General features: G+C 43.2%; 1 protein-coding gene across 6 annotated transcripts in view; it reads left to right on the top strand.

The window, feature by feature from the left end:
• The window catches only part of VRK1 (VRK serine/threonine kinase 1), an 81,737-nt gene that overhangs the window by 39,520 nt on the left and 19,395 nt on the right, over positions 1-22,822 (top strand). For 5 of the 6 annotated variants that reach the window (XM_062181424.1, XM_062181423.1, XM_062181425.1 and 2 more), the window contains 8 exons: positions 969-1,024; positions 8,996-9,065; positions 9,921-10,008; positions 15,790-15,898; positions 16,023-16,118; positions 18,086-18,218; positions 18,958-19,078; positions 19,665-19,723. In XM_062181424.1, the coding sequence (XP_062037408.1) occupies positions 969-1,024; positions 8,996-9,065; positions 9,921-10,008; positions 15,790-15,898; positions 16,023-16,118; positions 18,086-18,218; positions 18,958-19,078; positions 19,665-19,723 (732 nt within the window). The remainder of the gene's footprint in view (positions 1-968; positions 1,025-8,995; positions 9,066-9,920; positions 10,009-15,789; positions 15,899-16,022; positions 16,119-18,085; positions 18,219-18,957; positions 19,079-19,664; positions 19,724-22,822) is intronic. The other variant, XM_062181421.1, reaches the window with a different exon arrangement.

Raw genomic sequence — 22,822 nt, 5'->3', positions numbered from 1 at the left:
CACTTGGGCCATCTTCTTTTTTTTTTTTTTTTAAGGATTTATTTTATGTATTTGAAAGAGTTACAGAGAGAGGTAGAGAGAGACAAAGAGGTGAGGGGAAGGGGTCTTCCATCCGCTGGTTTACTCTCCAAATGGCCACAATGGCTGGAGCCAAGCCAATTCAAAGCCAGGAGCCAGGAGCTTCTTCCAGGTCTCCCACTTGGGTGCAGGGGCCCAAGGGCTTGGGCCATCCTTCGCTCGTTTCCCAGGCTGTAAGAGAGCGGGGTTGGAAGTGGAGAAGTCGAGTGCTGCAGGCCAGGGCTTTAATCTGCTGCGCTATAGCATCGACCCTGGGCCATCTTCTGCTGCTTTCCCAGGTGATTAATGGGGAGCTGGATCGGAAGTGGAGCAGCTGGGACATGAACTGGTGCCCATATGGGATGCTAGCATTGCAGGTGGTGGCTTTACCTGCTTTGCCACAACGCTGGCCCCATCGTTGTTAGATTTTACCTTCTGCATCCAACCCATCAGCAAATCCTGTTGACTTTGAATGTGTGTCCTCAGTCTGAACACCTGTCACCTCCTTGACTGCTCCCCAGATGTTCCTTCTTAAAAGGATTGTGTAGTTGGTTAAATTTAAGAAATTGCATCATTTATCATCCTCTGGAGAAATCATAATATATATTAGCATATCAAAGACTGAGTACTTTTGGATTAAAGAAATCTTTAACTTTTTAAACTCAGAATTTGTTGTACTTACTTGATGGTCACATTGCAGACACTAGAAATTGTAAGATGTATTTGAATTTCAGTGTGTTAAAGCTTGAACAGGAAAGTCTTAAATGCGATGCAGTGTGTTGTGATACCTAAAACATGTACTTGAGAACTAAAATCTGTTAAGGTGTTCTAGAAATACACTTCTTAATAGTAACATGGTGTTTTAATTAGTGCTACTTTTTCTGATAATAATTTCACTTTTTTTTAAACAGCTGATACAAATTCTTCAAAGTCAGTTGGCAGTGATGCACCTTACGTTGTGAAAGTGGTAAGAAAATATTTTAGCTAATCATTTTCTTTTCTCAACAAGTTATGCTAGTATTTCATATTTATTTTGTAAAACATCGTTTTTGATACCTAGAATTAATTAAACCGTAAGGCATTACATTTTTAATAATGTCTCATAAATATTTAATGAGACACACAAATAGCTATAAAAGTTTTAAATAACTTGAGTTAATAAAATCCTTCTTCTTTAGAATTAGAATGGCACTGGCATTTGAGGATAAGTGAATGAGAGCATAGAGATGTACAGACGTGGAATATTTAGCTCCTTTATATTTTTAGCTATTTACAGCAGATGAGATGCCTTTTATATTTCTGTCCTACAAGACCAGACCAACAATGTAATTTTATTGTATTTTGTTTTGTGTTTGCTTCTGGATTTTCACTTAGTCAGATTTTTCATTTTGCTTATTTTTAATTTTCTTTGTATCCCTTTCCAATTTAGAAATTAAATTTTTCGTTTTATTATTGTGTGCTCTTTGCTCTGCTGATGTTGTAATTACGAAGCATACTTTGAATAGTGAGCTCAGTTTATATACTGGTAAACTAAAAGACATTTTAGCTTTTTGTTCACTGATTACGGGTCTTTTATTCTCCAGCATTTGAAACATTCCTCCTCCACAGTTCTTTGATACGTGTGGAGAACATGTTGTTGCGTAATAGATGAGCTTGTAAGATCTGTTGTTTGGACAATTAGCTGCTATCCCCCCTTGTTTTTTACTGAAGGCTACATAACTCATAAACTAGAATTTTCCCAAAGTTGTTTCTTTTGTTTTACTCTTTTCAAAAAGAAACATATTTGACCTCTTAGGAGTAATTTTTTTTGGACCTGAATTTTTTAAACTTCTTTTAGTGAGGCATAATTTTTACAAGGATGGACTCAGATATTAAGTAAACAGTTTGAAGACTTTAGATCAGTGCATATCCCTGTGTAAGGTATAAAATACTAAAATATCCACCGTTTCCATCACCTTCTCTGTTTCCCTTCAGACTTACTTCCCCACACTCTTGCAGGCACTGCTTGTTTGAATTTTTATCTTTTATTTTTTGCTGTGGATTAGTTACTTCTGTTCTAGAATGTTAAATAAGTGGTATTATTCAGATGTACTACCTTTTCTCTGACTTTATATTCAGCATAGTGTTTGGAAGATTCATCTGTATTGTAGGTCTATCAGTCATTTGTTCAGTTTTATTGCTTTGTTGATAACATGTGCGTTGCTTCCAGTTTTGGGCTATTATGACTAAGGCATCTATAAACATTCTTGTACAAGTATTTTTATGGATATAAATTTCTATTTCTCTTGTCTAAATACCCAGAAGCTGAATTGTGGTTTATAGGGGAGGTGCACGTTTAAGACAGATTTCCACAGTGGTTGCCATTTTACACCTCCGCCAGCACTGCGTGAAAACTCCGGTTGCTGTGCTTCCTCTGTGGCACCTGCTGCCGTCAGGCTGCGGCGGACTTGGTTTCCAGCCGTCACGGCGGGCCCGCGGCAGTGACACCGCGGTTTCAGTTTGCATTGCTTGATGACTGGCGATTTTGAGCACGTTTTCTTTGTTTCCTGGTTCTTCATATAGATTTTATCCATGTGGCAGGTCTGCTAGGTCTTTTGCCCCTCTCCTTTTTTTTTTTCCCTTTTAAATAACTAGTTTGTTTTACTTCTCATAATTGATGAGTAAAAGAGTTATTCTGGGTACAAATTCTTTTTCAGGTGTCTGTGTTGTAAATATTTTCTCCCAGTTTATAGTTTGCCTGTTGATTTCAGATTGCTTTTTCTGCATCTTTTGAGATGGATCATAAAACTTTTCTCCTTTATTCTGACATATTAATATGTCATTACATTGATTGCTATTTGAGTGTTCAGTGTTTGTAATCTTAACATACATCCCACTTAGTCGTGGTATATTCTGTTGTTTTATATAATGGTGGAATTGATTTGCTAAGAAATTAAAGCAATTTTTTTGTTTACTTGAGAAAACTCCAATCTCAGATTCACTCCCAAATGCACAGTGGCCAGAGTTCTCCCATCTGGGTGACAGGAAACTGGTCACTGGAGCCATCACCTCTGTCCCTTAGGGTCTGTGATCAAATCCAGATACTCGGATGTGGGATGTGGATGCTAGGCGAAATGCCATCCCCGATTTGCTAACATATATATTTAGTTGAGAGGTGGAGAGAGAGAGAGAGAGAGAGAGAGAGAGAAAGAGAGGGGGAGAGAGAGGGAGAGGGAGGGAGGGAGGGAGGGAGGGAGGGAGGGAGGGAAAATGTGAGAATGGGTGCCCCTCCAGCTAGTTGTGAGGTGGAGAGAGAGAGAGAGAGGGAGGGAGGGAGGGAAGGAAAATGTGAGAATGAGTGCCCCTGCAGCTGCCTGCAGCAGCTGGGGCTGGGCTGAGGCTGGGGACTGATACTTCAGGTCTCTCACAAGGGTGTTAGGATCCGCTTACCTGAGCTGTCATCGCTGCCTCCCGTGGTTTGCTTTAGCAGGAAGCCGGAGTCAGGAGCTGGAGCTGGGTATCGAACCCAGGTTCTCCTGTATGGGATTTGAGCATCTTAACTGCTAGGCCAGACGCTTGCCTCTGCGTCTGTCTTTGATAGGACAAATTGAAATTTCTGGGTAAGATTAGTTTCTTTAGATCTTCAAAAGATTTCTGTTCTGAGAAGAAAAAGCCTCCTTAAGACTTCTTAGAATCTTGAGGTTCCCTCTGACCCCTTGGCACTTGGTTAATTTGCATAGCTGCTTCCATGTCTTGGAAGGAAAGTGCCAGTGCTGTGTCTTACAGGTGGAGCTGGTGTACAATCCCATCGTTAAGCTGACCTGGTTACTGGTATTCTTGATTATAGTTAGAACTATTTCAGCTTTAATACATGTAACTGCACTTCTACTGCCTTTTTTACGTGGACATTCAACAGGAAAAATGGGTAGGCACGGGTATTTCCCAGATGTCTGAGGTAGTGAGCTTCCTTTCTGAGTTTTAGGCCATTTGTTCCCAGCCTCCCTCAGTCCTCTGTGTCTCCTGTCTCCTCATTTAGTTCTGTTCATTTTCCTTTATTACTCTTCCTCTTTGTTATCAGGACAGTGATAAATATCTTTTGCATTTGATATTTCACTAATTTTTTCAGCATTGTAGTTTGTGATCCTGGAAGAAAGCCACAAACAAAACAATATTATTCACTTTCTCTCTCCCCTTGAAGGGGGAGTTTAGTAGCTGTATTTACTTCTTCCTCCCCAATATCTCCTTCCTGAAGTCCTTCAAACTCCTGTAGCAACATTGGTTAACATGTGTTTTACAGTTCCACATGCTATTATTCTTCTCATACCACTAGTTACTTTTTTATGTGTTTAGTTTATCTCTCTAACTAGATTTTAAGTTAAGGACCTTATTTAAAACTGTTTTCCTTGCACTCCTTAAATGCTTATTTAAGATTGATTTATTTATTTGAAAGTCAGAATTACACAGAGAGAAGGAGGGACAGAGAGAGAGAGAGAGGTCTTCTATCCAATGGTTCACTCCCCAGATGGCCGCAATGGCCAGAGCTGCGCTGATCCGACGCCAGGAGCCAGGAGCTTTGTCGGGGTCTCCCAAATGGGTGCAGGGACCCAAGGACTTGGGCCATCTTCTGCTTTTCCAGGCCCTAGCTAGATTGGAAGTGGAGCAGCCGGGACTTGAACCAGTGCTCATATGGGATGCGGGCACTGCAGGCGGCAGCTTTATGTGCTATGCCACAGTGCCAGCCCCTTGAAATTTTTTTTTTTTTTTTTTTTTTTTTGACAGGCAGAGTGGATAGTGAGAGAGACAGAGAGAAAGGTCTTCCTTTTTGCCGTTGGTTCACCCTCCAATGGCCTCCGCGGCCGGCGCATCTCGCTGATCCGAAACCAGGAGCCAGGTGCTTCTCCTGGTCTCCCATGCAGGTGCAGGGCCCAAGGACTTGGGCCATCCTCCACTGCCTTCCTGGGCCATAGCAGAGAGCTGGCCTGGAAGAGGGGCAACCGGGATAGAATCCGGTGCCCCAACTGGGACTAGAACCTGGTGTGCCGGCGCCGCAAGGCGCAAGATTAGCCTGTTAAGCCACGGCGCCGGCTGAATGTTTCTTTTTTTAACCATAATTTCCCACCATGTTTGAAACCTTTCTATTATTTATTATACACAACTTCTTGATGCCTTTTACTATCCTGTTGCCTGCGCTGTTGAGCGTAGGCTCGTTCATGTGTTGTTTAAAACATTAGGGGCCCTTGAAGGTCATGTTTTCGAAGAGCACATCCTGTTATTTGGGGATATCCCATAATTAATGACTAACAGAGGAGACAAAGCTATAAAGCATGGCGATAGTTTTCTAGAAAGGCTGTAAGTGAAGAAAATACACCAAGTGTTTCCAAATTCTCTGGAACGAGTGTGTATTTTATCTTTAGAGAAAAATACTTGCAAATAATAGAGAAAAACTTTCAAATAATAATAGATACAGGCAAACTGGTTTTTAAGTGCAATTAGACTTACTAATGTGATAACACATCAGTGGTGGTGTAGTGCTGTCAGGTCTGAGGCTAGGGCTGGGTGCTGGGTGCTGGTGTTTCCAGGAAAGCATCACCTGGGGGCTGAGAAGCACTGAGAGCCGGCACACGCAGCTCCTTTGTTACGTTAAATGTGGCGTTCCTTCACATCCCTGTCCTCTTTGTGGCTCTTCTCTTCAGGACCAGTGTGTAGGTACCTGTCTGGATTTCCGCCTCAGTGTGCAAGACTTGTCGACAAGTCTGGCTGTTGCTGGTGCCGTAGGTGTCTGTGAAAGAGCTCCAGATTTGTTGTACTTGGCACTCAGGTGATGTTAAGACACCCCTGTTCAGCATAGATATTTGGGCGCACACTAACAGTGTTCCCCTTCCTACCAGACAGTGGTCTCTGGTTTTGTGTGGGGCCATAGTTCTTTTTTTTTTTTTGACAGGCAGAGTGGACAGTGAGAGAGAGAGAGACAGAGAGAAAGGTCTTCCTTTTGCCGTTGGTTCACCCTCCAATGGCCGCCGCGGTAGGCGCGCTGCGGCCGGCGCACCGCGCTGATCCGATGGCAGGAGCCAGGTGCTTCTCCTGGTCTCCCATGGGGTGCAGGGCCCAAGCACTTGGGCCATCCTCCACTGCACTCCCTGGCCACAGCAGAGAGCTGGCCTGGAAGAGGGGCAACCGGGACAGGATCGATGCCCCGACCGGGACTAGAACCCGGTGTGCCGGCGCCGCAAGGCGGAGGATTAGCCTAGTGAGCCACGGCGCCGGCCGGGCCATAGTTCTTGACTCCTGTAGCCGCCGTGGAATTGTGGTGCTGGTTCACCAGGGATAGTACACTCACACTCTGCCTCTGGATGACGGAGAGATACCTCCTGTGTTTTATTGCAGGAAAGTAAATGAACAGAAAGAAACAGTAAATTGACGATTGGTGGGGAATGCATGGAGAACAGCTGTCCTGTGTTTTCTGCTGACAGACAGTGAGGAGTCACCCTTTGAGTGGCACTCACCCTTTGAGTGGTGTCAGCAGCAGTGGGAGCAGAAGTCAGCTGTTTGGGGTTGTGTATCCTTACTGTTCATGTATCACGGTCTGTTTCCCGTGTGAACTGTTACCAACTGAGTATTTCAGAGTTCGCTGGGAGGAACTCTGTAGACTAACATTTGATTTTCCTCCCTGTTGTTATAAGAAGTTACCTGAATTTTCAACTCATATATCACAATTTTTTCAGTAGGAAGGAGAAACTTTGTACAGCTTCATTTTTAAATGGCAGCCAGTTGCTCTTAGATGGTGCCGTTGAAAGATATCACATTTTAATTTTTTCTGTTGTCATCTTCATTTTGACACTTAGAAGTCTTAAAGAAACGTTTAGTGATATTCTAGTTAAAATGTCAGTCCCAATTTCTTTTCTAAATCTTGGCTATTATAGAGTTGGCAAAGTATTTTAGATTTGAAATATGTTAATAAAATTTTAGTTATGAGTTAAGGTATTTCTCTTCAACAGAAATAGCTAGCTCTGACTAGAGTGCAATGCCAAGCAAGTAGCTCCTTTATTTTGTTATAATGGAAGCTTATTGGATTAGAAGAGGTATGAAATGAGCTCAAAGAGCCTTCATTGTAGTGAGGCTTTCATTATAATAGTCTGATTTATATGGTTGATTCTCATTATTATAAGTTTAATAAATTATTGCCTGAAGGAAAACTTGAAAATTAAAGTTGATATGACATAGGTTGAAACCGAATAAGGCAGAGTTGTATACAGATGATAGTAGGCCAGAATTTGTCTTTCCAAACCTGAAGTATATTGATGAGCTCTTCTGAAAGTTAGTCTTTGAAAATTACTTCCAAAATTCTTTCCTCTCCGGTTTCCCTTTCTTCCATTCTTACGTGGATTCTGTGAGTCCTGCAGGGGGCCTGTTCCCGGAAGCCCCTGGTGGGAACATGCAGTGTCTCTTTACCACTGCTGCTAGGGGAGCTGCAGGTTGTGGAGGGCCTGGAGGCGAGCAGTCCACCACTCAGGACTCCAGTGCGCTGGTTGGTTCCTGCTTCTTGAGGTGTGGCCATGCCACGCCCACGTGTACTCTCTTCTGTGCACTCATGTGGAGCGAGCAAGGCAGGCTTTCCAGGCTCTGATCTGTCTGTTTTCTGTCTGGTGCTTGTTCACAACTGTGCGGCCCCTCCCTGACCATCTTCTGAGGACAGTCACGGGGGTCCTACGTGTTGGACTGGATTTAGTCTGAGATGACAGAAGTTGGTGTGTAGGGTAATTTTGTCTAACCTTCAAGAAGGACTAACTTCTGTGAGTCGAGAGCATGCAGCATGAGAAAAATGAACATATTTTATAAGTATGTGCAGGAGGCCTCCTCAGTAGCCGGAAGACCGGGTAGTTCCGCAGTGTTCTCTTGGATGGGCTGCTGAGCCGTGCCGCCCGTTCCTCAGTAAGGCTGCTGAGCCCTGCACTCCAGCTACAGAGCTTCTGTCCAAAATAATGTTCCCCAAATCTCCTTAAAGAAAAGCAACTCTAAAATCAGTTCAGATATGTCAGCTTCTTCATTTGAAGTTTTTAACTGCTTATAATTTTTTCTGATTCCCAATAAACAAGATAATAACCAACACAAAATATCAAACATTAAATACTAATAATATTAATTAGAAAAATTTTCTGTTTAAAAAGTCAACAGAATTTCAAGATCTTCCCCGCCCTTCTGTATTTACTTTACAAAGCAGAACTCCTAGTAAGCTATTGTTTTTGTTTATGCAAGTACCTTTTTGTGAATGTATGCTTGTTTATAAAAACATTTTGTTAATATCTCTTAAAATATGAGATGGAAATAGACAAGTAAAGTTAGTGGGAAGCAGTTGTTATGAAGCTCCAGTTTCTTCTTGACTTCGAGTTACCATGTGGGAAGTAAGTCACTGGGCTGTGGTTTGGAAACCGTGGGAAGTGTGTCAGAGGACAGCGTGCAGTGGAAGGGCCGCGTGTGCCCGAGCGCCCTCCTCTGTGGTCCTGAGGAACCAGAGCTCTCAGGAGAGACAGGAAAGGAGCGGGGTTTTGCCACTAATTGGTTAAGTCAGGTATGGAAATTTTATTAAATCTCAGAAATACCATGTAGCCCCTCGGTGATACAGTTAACATGGTTGCTGATCTTTGCTTAAGGGAAAGCTTAATAAAGATGAAAATTAGTTTAAAGGTTTTTCTTAAACTTCTGCAAAGACTGAGCTGTATATCTGATTTTTGTATAATTTATCACTTATAGAAATAGAACTTGAGAGAAATATAAGACTTATGGACTATTCTGAGACTGTCTAAAACATTTCTAAGGAGTCTGACTTAATCTTTAACACAGTTATGAAATTAAGTATCAGAATTATGTTGTTTGGAAAGAAAAGTTGATTTGTTAGTCTATTTTGGAGGTTCACTGAAAATAACTCAGTACTGCTAGTACTAATTAACTCTTATATTTTAAGGAACCCAGTGACAATGGACCTCTTTTTACTGAATTAAAGTTCTACCAACGAGCTGCTAAGCCAGAGCAAAGTAAGAACTACAGTATGTGTATGTTTATAGTTGTCAAATGACAAGTCTGTTTTGTCTTGTTTTGTTTAAGCCAAGACTAATAAACGTTACATCTTATGACCCCTCGTTATTTTCTGCTTTATAAATATTCTGTTTTAAAGAGTTGTATGAAAGAATTTTGATCTCTTAATGGGTTTGTTATGACAAGATTTTACCTGAGTTAATACATAGATAAAGCTAATAAATGATATGTAACTAAGAAAATATAAAATCGAGAATTAACCCTAATCCATGTGTGTGGCTCAAGGATGTTCAAACCTTGAGGATTTTTCTAAATTCTGGAGAACGTCACCCCAGGGGATGCCGTAACCGCTGGGGTAGAGCAAAGGTGCCCCAGTAGACGGCAGACTGTCCTGACTGCTGCCCGCCCACTTCCCTCTGAGCATCTCAGGGCCCCTGGTAGGACGTGTTGGGTTGGACAGCTTCCAGGGCCACTGTCCTTCTCTCCTCTGGTGGGTTCCCTGGTGGAAGACTTTGGGGGGGGGGGGGTTGCCCTTACAGAGTGCGGTAAAAAACAAATTTTCCTGGGGAAGCATGTAAGCATCAGTATAACCAGATTAACTGCAACCGCAGTTGTGTGGTTTTGATTTTTTGAAAATGCTTTTGGTAGTTTTTTCATTTTTAAGACAGGTCGAAGGAAAGATAACAGAATTTTGAAGGTTAAAATATGCTTGCACTGTAAAGTACTTCTTATATTGTACATTGTCAAAGTGAAATCTTGTTGCGTGTAGAAGTATATTCTGCTCTTAGTGATGTTTAACCAAATATCATTTGTGCATGACAGCTGAGATCACCAGCATCTGTTTTGATTTGTAGTTCAGAAATGGATTCGCACCCATAAACTGAAGTACCTGGGTGTTCCTAAGTACTGGGGGTCTGGTCTGCATGATAAAAATGGAAAAAGGTAAAAATTAAACAGCTTTTCTTCTCTCTTGAGTATTCTCCGTCCAGTTGGTGTAGTCAAGAGTTACCTGTTGGAAGCTCAGAATATTGCTAGGCCTTACCAGGCCCGTGTGCAGTGTATGGACCCAGATGGATGAGACGTTTTCTGTGGCCTCTGCTTCCCCTCGCAGCAGACTGGGAAGCCCGTTAGCGTGGGGCCTGCCTGGAGGACTTGTGCAGAGCGGTTTCCCCTGGCCGGAACCAGTAGGTCCAGTAGGCCCTGCATACACACACACACGCACACACACACACACCTGGTGACAAGTAGGAGCAGAGCCCAGTAGGCCCTGCATACACACACACACACACACACATACACCTGGTGACCAGTAGGAGCAGAGCCCAGTAGGCCCTGCACACACACACACACACACAGACACACACACCTGGTGACCAGTAGGAGCAGAGCCCAGTAGGCCCTGCATTCACACACACACACCCGTCTTCATCTTCCTTTACACACACACACACACACACACACCCGTCTTCATTTCCTTTACACACACACACACACACCTAGTGACAAGTAGGAGCAGAGCCCAGTAGGCCCTGCATTCACACACACACACACACACACCCGTCTTCATCTTCCTTTACACACACACACACACACCCGTCTTCATCTTCCTTTACACACACACACACACACACCCGTCTTCATCTTCCTTTACACACACACACACACACACCCGTCTTCATCTTCCTTTACACACACACACACCCGTCTTCATCTTCCTTTACACACACACACACACACCCGTCTTCATCTTCCTTTACACACACACACACACCCGTCTTCATCTTCCTTTACACACACACACACACACCCGTCTTCATCTTCCTTTACACACACACACACACCCGTCTTCATCTTCCTTTACACACACACACACACACACACACCCGTCTTCATCTTCCTTTACACACACCCGTCTTCATCTTCCTTTACACACACACACACACACCCGTCTTCATCTTCCTTTACACACACACACACACACACCCGTCTTCATCTTCCTTTACACACACACACACACGTCTTCATCTTCCTTTACACACACACACACACGTCTTCATCTTCCTTTACACACGTGCACGCACACGGGCACACACATCTTTATGCAAACAGGAGCCCTTCAAGAGTCATTCAGTCGTCACCTTGCCACCTGGCCATGTGCTTTTGCCCCCTCTGGGCATCACATGTGACCCTCGTACCCAAAGGCAGAAAATGGGACTGCCTTTTCTGGGCTTCATTTTGCTGGTAAGGAAACCCCAAGGATCTGTGGCAGACTTCTCACGTTTTCATGGTTAGAATTTTATCAAAGCTAATTTTTTTTAAAAGATTATTTATTTGAAATATTGAGAGAGAGAGGGAGAGAGATATCTTCCATCTGCTTGTTCACTCCCCAAATGGCTATAATGGCTGCAGCTGGGCCAGGCCGAAACCAAGAGCCAGGAGCTTCATCCAGGTCTCCCATGGGCATAGGGGCCAAGGCACTTGGGTCATCTGCTGCTGCTTTCCCGGGTGTGTTAGCAGGGAGCTGGATTGGAGGTGGAGCAACTAGGACTTAAGTCAGCGCCGACACTGGATGGCAGCTTCCCAGGTGAAGGTTCAGCCTGCTGAGCCTCGGTGCTCTGTTTCTTCAAGCAGTCGTTGGCAGGCGTAGTCATCACAGAGATGGACTTGGTGCAGCGTGGACCTGGAGGAGGGTGGGTGCCTGAACCAAGTCGATTCCCTGTTAGAACAGCGCTGGGTGATTGGGTAGGCAGTGACGCTTACTTGGAATTAGACTTCTCTTAGGGAGTGGAGGGTCCCCTGAAATCGCATGTAATGTTTTGTTACATATGATTTTGTTGGAAGACGTTTCCAAAGTTTTAATGAGATTTTCCTGGTGAAATTCTATAGACTGAAGATTAGTCAAGGGTAAGAATTTAAAACAGACAACATAGTTTCAAATCTGTGCTTTGCCCATTGCAATGCTTGTGACTTTGGGTAAGTTATTTCTTTCTGCCTCAGTTTCCCCATCATGGTTATGAGTGGTTTTGTTTGTTATTTCTATTTGGGAACAGTGGTATTTTGTGTGAGAATAATGGCTTTTCTTAAAGCTGCCTACACTGTGCCAGCACATTTTACATATACATTCTTTTCTTTAAAAAATTTTTTATTTATTTGAAAGATAGAGTAACAGGGAGAGGGAGAGAGAGATTTTCCATCCACTAGTTCACTCCCCAAATGGCTGCAATTACCAGGGCTGGGCCAGTCTGAAGACAGGAGTCAGGAACTCCATCCTGGTCTCCCTCACAGGTGGCAGGGGCTCAAGCGCTTGGGCCATCTTCCTCTGCCTTCGCAGCTATTTAGTAGGGAGCTTGGATGGGAAGTGGAGCAATTTGGGCTCAAACCAGCACTGGGATAATGGGACGCCAGCATTGCAAGGCTGCGTGCGCTACGGTGCCAGCCCCATCATGTATGTTCTTATTACTTGCTTTATGATAAAACTCGGATCTCGTGTAAACAGGGCTTGTGTGGGAGAGGGGCCTGGTGGTGGTGGGTTGATGGCTGACTTTAAGGTGCCTGATGAGGGTGCTTTCAGAGTTAACCTCCTTGGCTGGAACCAGACATACTCAGTCCACGTCTTAACTCATTGTTGACTAGTGGTGACCTTACCACTCAGCCCATTTCTTTTATAGAATGAGGTCATCAGAAATGTCTTCTGGGGCTGGTGCTGTGGTGTAGTGGGCTAGGCCTTCGCCTATGGCGCTGGCATCCTATATGGGCTCTGGTTCAGGTCCTGGCTGCTCCACTTTCCGTCTAGCTTTCTGCTATGGCCTGGGAAAGTAGTAGAAGATAGCCCAAGTGCTTGGGCCCCACACCAGTAAGGGAGACCCTGAAGAGGCTCCTGGCTTTGGACTGGCTCAGCTCTGGCCATTGTGGCCATTTAGGGCGTGAACCAGTGGATGGAAGACTTCTCTCTGTTTCTGCCGCTCTGTTACTCTGCTTTTCAAATAAATCTTTTTAAAAAAAAAGTCTTCTTCAGAAACAGTCAATGTGTAAGGCATTAATTTACTTTTTCAGTGGAAGCTCTTAAAAGTATTCATAAGTCTTTAAAGAGCAGAGAAACAGAAAGTAAGATCACTCTTCTGTCTTCCTCCCCATCAGAAATCTTCACTTGTCTCTGACTCATTTAAATTAATACACACAGTGTTAAGATAGTAAAAATGTTAGCTATCACCATCAAATTATTTTATTCTCATTTAATATTTTCCCATTTCTTGTGTCATTTTATCCAAGTCCCCAGAAGATGTTTACTTCACAGGTTTTCTTCAGAGGAGTTATTCAGAGATAACTTTAGTTTTGCTGCTCAGTGGTGGAGCCGTCTTTGACTAGAATGTGGTGACAGCTTCTATGCAATTTATGGACTCCTACTTCAGTTGATGTTTATAATTTAGAAATAGGAGATTAAGGGGTTGTTTAGAGTAGTGGTGGGATGCTGTGCGAATGAAAACAAAGGTCTACTTAATGTGATGTATTAGTAAATTCCATATCGAATTAAGCAGTTGCGTTTGAGTTCGTTCAGGCTGTCAACAGAGGTTGTATTTTTGTTACCTCTATTATTAAAATTGCAGATGTCATTTATATGTAGAAGAAAACAAGAACATAGGCTCTGATGTCATCTCTCAAACTTTCAAAACCTGATATCAAAGGAAATCAGGAAATCAAAATTATTGTTCTCTCTTTATTATCTTAGAGGTATTCGGAAATGTTACATGAATTAACACATTTTACCACTAATTAATTGTCTGACTTTGGACAAATCATTTTGCCTCCATAAACATCATTTTATTTATTAAAAGATGTGTAGACAAGATGATCTCCAAATCTCCTCTAGTTCAAAATCAGATAAAATTCTGAATTAAAAAATTTTTTCTTTGGCATTTTCATGGGGTAGAATCCTGAGTTTTGTTTTTTTTTTTTTTTTGGACAGGCAGAGTGGATAGTGAGAGAGACAGAGAGAAAGGTCTTCCTTTTTTCCGTTGGTTCACCCTCCAATGGCCGGTGCATCGTGCTGATCCGAAGTCAGGAGCCAGGTGCTTCTCCTGGTCTCCCATGTAGGTGCAGGGGCCCAAGCACTTGGGCCATCCTCCACTGCCTTCCTGGGCCATAGCAGAGAGCTGGCCTGGAAGAGGAGCAACCAGGGTAGAATCCGGCGCCCCAACTGGGACTAGAACCCGGTGTGCCGGCACCGCAAGGCGGAGGATCAGCCTGTTAAGCCACGACGCCGGCCCGAATCCTGAGTTTTTTACTTGGCATGTCGTCATTTATTTACTTGGGAGATGGAGACCCACACAAACACACACACACACACACACAGAGCAGAGAAAGAGCTCCCATTTGCTGGTTTTCTCCCCAAATTCCCATGATGGCCAGGGCTGGGCTGGGGCTAAAGCTGGGAGCCAGGAATGCAATGCAGATCTCGCCCAAGGGTGGGCAGGAGGCCGATTACCTGAGCCACCACTGCTGCTTCCCAGGGTCTGGGTTAGTAGGAAGCTGGAGTCAGGAGCCAGAGCTGGGAGTTGTGCCCGGATACTGCAGTGTGGGACATGGCGCCTTGCCTGCTAGACTGAACGCCCATTCCCTGGCTTGTTATCTCTCAATGTTAAGCAGCTCTTCCTTCTCTATTTCACTTGTCGTATTGCATTTTTATTATTAAGGCATACAGCATACAAGCGGGAATTTGTTTTCTGATTGATGTTTATTTAAGTATTAGTGGTGCAGTGGTCCAAAGTTTGGCTTCATTGCGTACTCGAGGACACATTACTTACTTTCCTGTGCTGGATGTTCCTCCGTCACGGGGTGATGGGAGGGGTGGATGCCTAATACGTTGCTCAGGGTACTGCTTGGGCCAGGTTTTCAGTAAGCACTGTCCGTAGTGGTGAGGACATCTTCCTCTCCTCCCCACCAGAAGGCACCTTGATACATTTTGAGCGTGCTCTTGTTTTTTGTTGGTTTATTGAATGATTTAGCGAGACAAGTTGGAACCTGGAAAACTGTTGAAGACAAAGGAAGTCCTCAGAGCTGGACAGGGTCACTGCTGGTCAGTGATGTTTTCAGTACTTTCTGGGACTTAACCAAGGTAATATAGCTGGTTTTTGGCGGAACCAAAAGTCTTCATTTTTTTCCTGGATGTCTGTTCTCCCTCCAGTCTCACCCACTGAGTGTCAAACATACTATGCCTTCTTACCATTTAAGCAGTTTTGATTGAATTTAGCTGTTGTCAGCAGCATCCCTTGGCAGTCTTTATTTTAACAGAATGTTGATACAGCTGAAATGTACTTTAAAAATTAGAGAAAAATCGTCACAGGAAGGAAGCTAATATCCAGAAAAATAAATGAATTTTGTGAGAAAAATCGGTGCCTTCATTCTTACTCAGATTGCTTTATCTTTCCTGTGGATGAACCTGTTGGATTCTTTCTGTGGGCAGTATCTTCAAGTATTGTCTGCAGTAACCAGCAGAGAGTGGGAGAGACCCTCTGGGGAAAAGACAGGACAGAAAGCAGGCTGAGCTTGAGTTTTCTAGTGGGGGAAATTGTTTCAAACGTTTATATTTCTCTCGGGTTATTTCTTTAGAATACTGTCTTACTAAACTTTGCCTTGGAACAAATTACTATGAAAGGGTATTAGTCATTGCAAAGTAGATTTTCCTGAGTTCTATTTTGTTCATTGACTTTTCTTGTTTGTCTTCAGTTACAGGTTTATGATAATGGATCGCTTTGGGAGTGACCTTCAGAAAATATACGAAGCAAATGCCAGAAGGTTTTCTCGGAAAACTGTCTTGCAGCTAAGCTTAAGAATTGTATGTGAGCTACATTTTTGTTTTCAAAGAATTCTTTTTAATAAAGGCTAGTATGTGGGAGCTCGGTCCTCTGCTGGTTGGTGTTAGGTATTACATTAATTTCTCCTGTGTGATGCTTTCATAGCTGGATGTTCTGGAATATATTCACGAGCATGAGTATGTGCATGGGGATATCAAGGCCTCGAATCTCCTCCTAAGCTACAAGAATCCTGACCAGGTAGTTGTAGATCTTTAATTTCGACTATTTAAAATGTGTTGTTTGAAAACCAGTATGGTCGCTTTGAACTCTTGAACCCACGCAGAAGTTTTACTTTTTGAAGTAGGTATGGTGATAATAATATTTCTTCTTGACACTTTTATCTAGTTAACATTCTCTGTTTCGGTGCAGTTTGTTGGCACTTTATCAAGTTGGCTATTTTGCCCTAAATAATATTCAGAAGAAGTACTTGTGATACAAAATGAATTTCAAATAGCTATTTGGGAGTGGAAGCTTAAAATTATATAGTACACCAATGAATTATGTTTGCCTGTCTGCTTTGTCACTTTTTTTATTTCCTTTGTTCAAGAAATCCATCAAATGTAAGTGTTCTGTTACTTGGAAAATTTGGTCTTTAACATGTTGATTGTTCAAATCAATTGGTTTACAGAAATACCTTAGCTGTCTAAATTTGTATACGCTTGGTGTTTAGAATTCCAGCGTGCATTTTTTAAAGTTTATTACATTTTCTTTGTAATTTACTTTCTAAGGAAAGGAAGGATGCTGGTAGTAGTCTGCCTGTGTCTGGGTCCGTTGAGCTGGAGTAGAGGGACTGTGACGCTTGCAGCTGTCCTGTGAGTCCGGTAAAAGGAGGGTTTAGCTGACACGCGCAGGTGGGCCTGCGGATTCATGGGAAGTCCACTTTCCTCTTGATCTTGTGTGTGAAAGGAAGATTGACCCATTTTAAATACGTTGGGTACTTTATGTAATTATTTTTCAGCATTCTGTATTTCATCCTTCTTTCTCAAACCTGTCTTTCTGTCTGTTTGGTTTTTCCTTTGACTCTCCTTGTTTTCTGACCATCTCATGGGTTTGCTTCTCTTCTTCCGAAGTCAGTCCCGGCAGATAGAACAAAAGGAAGCTGCTGTGCTTGTGTGCTGATGGGGAACCGTTGGAGGCAGTTATCTCAGTTCTTTTGAGCCCTCTTGTTCTAGCTGTTTCTCTGTTAGCTAGGAACCTGAACAAGAAGGACATTGTTAACTGAAGTAGACTGGATTTGTACAATGTAATAAGCAGAAATACTTGTATCACATATATCAGTTTGCGGTTGACTACAGCAGGCTACGTTTTTTATTTTATAGAAAGATTTTTCAGCTCTGTCACCCTTTAGGCATGCGCTTTGGATGGGATTATTTCTCTAACATTTTATGTGTGTGCCAGATCCATCTCCATATTTTTACCTTCCGTTTCCCTTTGTGCACAGATGCATTCCTGTGTCACATTTACCAGAATTAAAGATGTAATATGTGGCGATGGGATAGAAGAAAGCCAAATTTATTAGCTTTGTGTGCTAATCAGACCAGTTGTATTTGCCCAGAAATGTGTGTGGGTATGATATTAAATTCAGTTTTAATTATGAAGCCTTGACTTTAATATATAGTATTTAAATGTAGGTAAGGGCCTCATCTAAAAGTTCTTCAGATCATGATTTTACTGTGACGTAGTTTATGGAATAAATTAGTGTTTGATATATTTAAGTGAAGAAACAGGACGATTCTGTGACTGACGTGTGCTCCGTCAGTGGTGTCGCTGGCCCTGGATGGGCTTGCTCTGCTCTTTGATGTAGAGCATGGCAGTTGTGTTGAGTCAGTGTTGCTGTTCAATTTTGTTTTGAACATTTTTGTAAGAAAAAGTGTAAGATTTATATTCTGCTCCAGTTGAGCCGATGAGTAATTACAAGTATAGCACATACTTGTCTACGAAGTACATGAAGTCAAGTGATGTTATCTGAACTGTAGCGACATGGTTAGTTAACATTTTAATTTTTTTTAAAAAGTCCCTCAGAATTCAATATTTGCTGCTGTTTGCATTTTGGATTTGACTTTTTAGAGTGCTATGGTGTGGTCCTGTCAGTTACTCCACCCCCACAACAGTGTTTTATTTCTGTGCTTTAATGATTTTGGCTTTAATTTGTCTTGGAAATTTTATAGGTGTATTTGGTGGACTATGGCCTTGCTTATCGATACTGCCCAGAAGGAGTTCATAAAGAATACAAAGAAGACCCCAAGAGATGTCACGACGGCACCCTTGAATTCACCAGTGTCGATGCACACAATGGCGTGGGTATGTCAGGAGGTACCTGAATGAGAAACAAATTGTCAGTGTTTTTGACCAGGCTCTACCCAGGTCTTAATTAGGGCCAAATAAATGGATAATTCAGTAAATAAGAGTTGAGAGGCAGCAGTAGGGCAGAGGACAGATGGCACAGGCCCTGCAGTGTGTCGCCATCTTGTGTTTCCTCCCTCTTCCCTCCTCCCACCCTCAGACAACCAAGAAGGTTCTGGCAGTGAGGTGATTCACTCAGCTGCAAGGAGGGCTTCTTTGTGGCTTTATTTTGCTTACTTAGAGTGTTTTTGGGGCTGACACCGTGGCTCATTCGGTTAATCCTCCGCCTGAAGCGCCGGCATCCCATATGGGGCGCCTAATTCTGTCCTGGCTGCTCCTCTTCCAGTCCAGCTCTCTGCTGTGGCCCGGGAAGGCAGTGGAGGATGGCCCAAGTGCTTGGGCCCTGCACCTGCACGGGAGACCAGGAAGAAGCACCTGGCTCCTGGCTTCGGATCAGCGTAGCTCTGGCCGTAGCGGCCATTTTGGGGGTGAACCAATGGAAGGAAGATCTTTCTCTGTCTCTCTCTCACTGTCTGTCTATCTGTCAAAAAAAATTGATTCTGTTAAAAAAATGATTTTGAAAATTTTATGATGAAAACTAGACTTAGAATGGGACTGTTTCATTTTGTCGCTTTATGGATATTTGAACTTGCACCGTGGGAAGTATTTCAGTATACCTTGTCTTTTGTCTTTGCAGCCCCATCGAGACGTGGTGATTTGGAAATCCTTGGTTACTGCATGGTCCAGTGGCTCAGTGGCCATCTTCCTTGGGAGGATAATTTGAAAGATCCTAACTATGTTAGAGATTCCAAAATTAGGTAAAGGAGAACCTAAAATCAATTATTCTGGACAAAATCAGAATAAAGTGTTTTAGTCAGAATTTCTGTCAGGAATTAGAGTTTCATCTGATCTTATTGTAGAAATAAGAAAGTACTTGTAAAACAATAAAGTTCGTTGGTTTTTTGTTCAATTTATGTTATTTTTTTTTAAAGATTTATGTACTTGAAAGGGGGAATGAAAGAGAAAGAGATCTTCCATCTGTTGATTTACTTCCCAGCAGTAGCCAAGTTGAAGCCAGGGAGCTGGGACCTCCATCCTGGTTTCCCACATGGGTGGAAGGGGCCCCAGTACTGGGACCATCTTCCCCTGCCTTCCCAGGTACATGAGCAGGAAGCTGGGTCTGCGTCTGCGCACCTAGGGCTGGACCTTGTGCTCCTGGAGGGATGCATCATCAGTGCTGGCTTAACCCAGTACGCCAAATGCTGGTCCCTGTCCGTTTATTTTAGGAGAGTCTGTCAGCATGTGTAGGGTGTGACATGGTGCTCTTGTGTGCTAGTCATTGTTATTAGATGTTAATAATGTCCCGTGACATGAAGCTTCAAACCATGATTCATTCTGTAACAGGTACAGAGAAGATATTGCAGGTTTGATGGATAAATGTTTTCCTGAGAAAAACAAGCCAGGTAGGAAAAATTTCTTAGATTTTGGTTTTTGTGGGAGAGAAAAGGCATGCTATCTATATCTGTGTCTGTGTCTGTGTCTGTCTGTCTGTGTCTGTGTCTGTCTGTGTCTGTGTCTCTGTCTGTGTCTCTGTGTCTGTGTCTCTGTGTCTCTGTGTCTGTGTCTCTGTCTGTGTCTGTCTGTGTCTGTCTGTCTGTCTGTCTGTGTCTGTCTGTATCTGTATCTGTGTCTGTATCTGTGTCTGTGTCTGTCTGTGTCTGTGTCTGTCTGTCTGTCTCTGTGTCTGTGTCTGTATCTGTGTCTGTCTGTGTGTGTCTGTGTCTGTATCTGTGTCTGTGTCTGTCTGTGTCTGTATCTGTGTCTGTGTCTGTGTCTGTCTGTGTCTGTGTCTGTGTCTGTGTCTGTCTATCTATATTTATCTAAGTTCTGGGTGTTTAATCACCGTATTGAGGCTGCTTCATGAGAAAAGCACATCCCTTCCCAAAAGTGAGTTGTTAAATAGTTGAGCCCTGTTTAATCATTGTTCTTTGTTTTCAGGAAATAAAGCAAATTTAATTCATGTATTCACCTAGTATTTATTGAGACTTTATTGTGCGCCAGCAGCTATTCTAGACATTGGCTATACATCATTGAATACATTAATTGAAACTCCCGGCCCGGGGCTGGCATTGTAGCATAGCAGGTTAAGCCGCTGACTGCAACGCCTGTATCTCATATGGGTGCCGGTTTGACATCTGGCTGCTCCACTTCCGATCCAGCTACCTGCTAATGTGCCTGGGAAAGCAGTGGAAGATGGCCCAAGACCTTGGGTCCCTGCACCCATGTGGGAAACCCCGAAGAAGCTCCTGGCTCCTGGCTTTGGATTGGTCCAGCTCTGGCCGTTGTGACCATTTGGGGAGTGAACCAGTGGATGGAAGATTCTGTCTGTCTGTGTCTGTCTGTCTGTCCTCTCTTTCTGTCTATGACTCTTTTAAATAAGTAAAACAAAAAACAAACCCTTTTTTTAAAAAAAAAAGATTTATTTATTTATTTGAAAGTCAGAGTTAGAGAAGGAGAGGCAGAGAGAAGGCTTTCCCAGGCACATTAGTAAGTGGAGCAGCCGGGACTTGAACTAGCACTTCAGTATGGGAGACCTGCATTGCAGTGTATTGGCCCGCTCTACCACGCCAGCTCCCAGGAGGGGTCATTTTCTTCTTCACCTCCCTGTTTATATCCATTTGACCTCCACAACTTTTCTTGAAAGAAACGACCATTCTTTCCCACCGGTGACACCTTTGGCATAAATCAAGTGTGGATCTGTTTCTGGACTCTTTAAACTGTTCTTTTTTGTCAGGTTTTAAAAAATAATTAATTAATACCCTCATCTGCTGGTTCACTCCCCAAATGTCTGCAACAGATGGGCCTGAGCCTGGCTGAAGCCAGGAACCAGAGAGCTTAGTCCAGGTCTCAGCGCAGGTGGCAGGCACCCAGCTACTGAGCCGTCAGGTGCTGCCTCCCAGAGTCTGTGTTCGCAGGGAGCTGGACTTGGGAGTGGAGCTGAGACTCTAACACAGGCACTCCAGTGTGGAATGCAGGCAACCCAAAGGGAATGCTATCTTTTTTTGTTTTTAAGGTTTATTGATTTTTAAAAAGATTTATTTATTTATTTGAAGGGCAGAGATGCAGAGAGAAGGAGAGAGACAGACAGATCTTCCATCTGCTGGTTCACTCCCCAAATGGCAGCAACAGTCAGGGCTGGGCCAGGCTGAAGCCAGGAGCTTTTCTGGGTTGCCCAGGTGGGTGCAGGGGCCCATGCACTTGGGCTGTCTTCTGCTTTTCCCAGGTGCATTAGCAGGGAGCTGGACTGAAAGTGAAGCAGCCGGGACTTGAACTGGTGCCCATATCGGATGCTGATGCTACAGGCAGAGGCTTAACCTTCTACAGCACATCACCAGCCCGGTGTGGCATCTTAACCACTATGCCAAATGCATGCACTTTTCTTTTGGTCTGGTGGGCTGTACTGTCTTAATTACTGTAGCTTTATCTTGTGTTGTGACACCTTCTGGTTTGTCCTCTCTCACTGTTTTTCTTTAACTTGACTGTGCTGTTTTGCTATTCTGGGTTGTTTGCATCTCTGCTTAGAGTCACATATACCAACACACGCACACATACACACACATGCACACACAAGCATGCACACATACACACGCACACATACACACACATGCATGCACACATACACACGCGCACACACATACACACATGCACGCACACACATACACACTCACGCACACATACACACAGACGCACACACACACATACACACACGCACCGCAGCCTCAGTTTGCTGGAACTTTGGGATTGAATTAGCTCTGTAGACTAATTTGGGGGAGCCCTGACATCTTTATATGCTGTTGAATTTTTTAGTACAATAGAATGGCATTAAATTTGGTCTTAAAATTTCTCTTAACTGTTTATAATCTGCAAAAATCTCACCCATATTTTATTGCATTTGTTGTTAGATATTTGAAGCTTTTTGGTGGTAGCTTTTAAAAATTTCATTTTCCAAATTGCTTTTTGCTGGTGTATAGAGATAAGTTAGGTTTCTATTTATTTGTTTTGCATCCTGTAACCTAGCTGGATGTGCCTGTTGGTTCTGGTAGTTTTGTAGATTGTGTAGGATTTTCTATGTGTACGATTGTGGTGTTTGTGACTAAAGACTGTTTTACATCTCCTGTTGCGTTCTTTATGCCTTCTGTTTCTTTTCTTACCAGCTTACACTGGTTGAAAGCACCCAGCCTGCTCTGTCACACTGAATTGTAGTGGTAGAGTGGTGTCTTTGTCACGTCTCCTCCTCCCTGGGAATGGTCTCAGTGTTCAGCCAGACATGGCGGTGTTCATGTTATGGTTCTTGTGGGCCTCCATCAGAGGAGGAAAGTGGACGGTTGGGGTTTTGTCTCTGTTTTTCCTGATTAGTTTCAGGAATCCAGAACAGCACCTGATTCATAGTATTTGAATTAGTGACTGTGTATATGTAGGACTGACCAGTTCTTTTGATGTGTGGGAAACAAAGATTTAAGGATGACTGCTCTTAAGATTTTAGGTTGAGGAGCTAGAGGGTT

This window comes from Lepus europaeus, chromosome 22, assembly GCF_033115175.1.
Source record: "Lepus europaeus isolate LE1 chromosome 22, mLepTim1.pri, whole genome shotgun sequence".
In the NCBI taxonomy this organism is placed as follows: domain Eukaryota; kingdom Metazoa; phylum Chordata; class Mammalia; order Lagomorpha; family Leporidae; genus Lepus; species Lepus europaeus.
The sequence above is the reverse complement of the archived record's forward strand: the minus strand, read 5'-3'. Positions and strand labels throughout refer to the sequence as shown.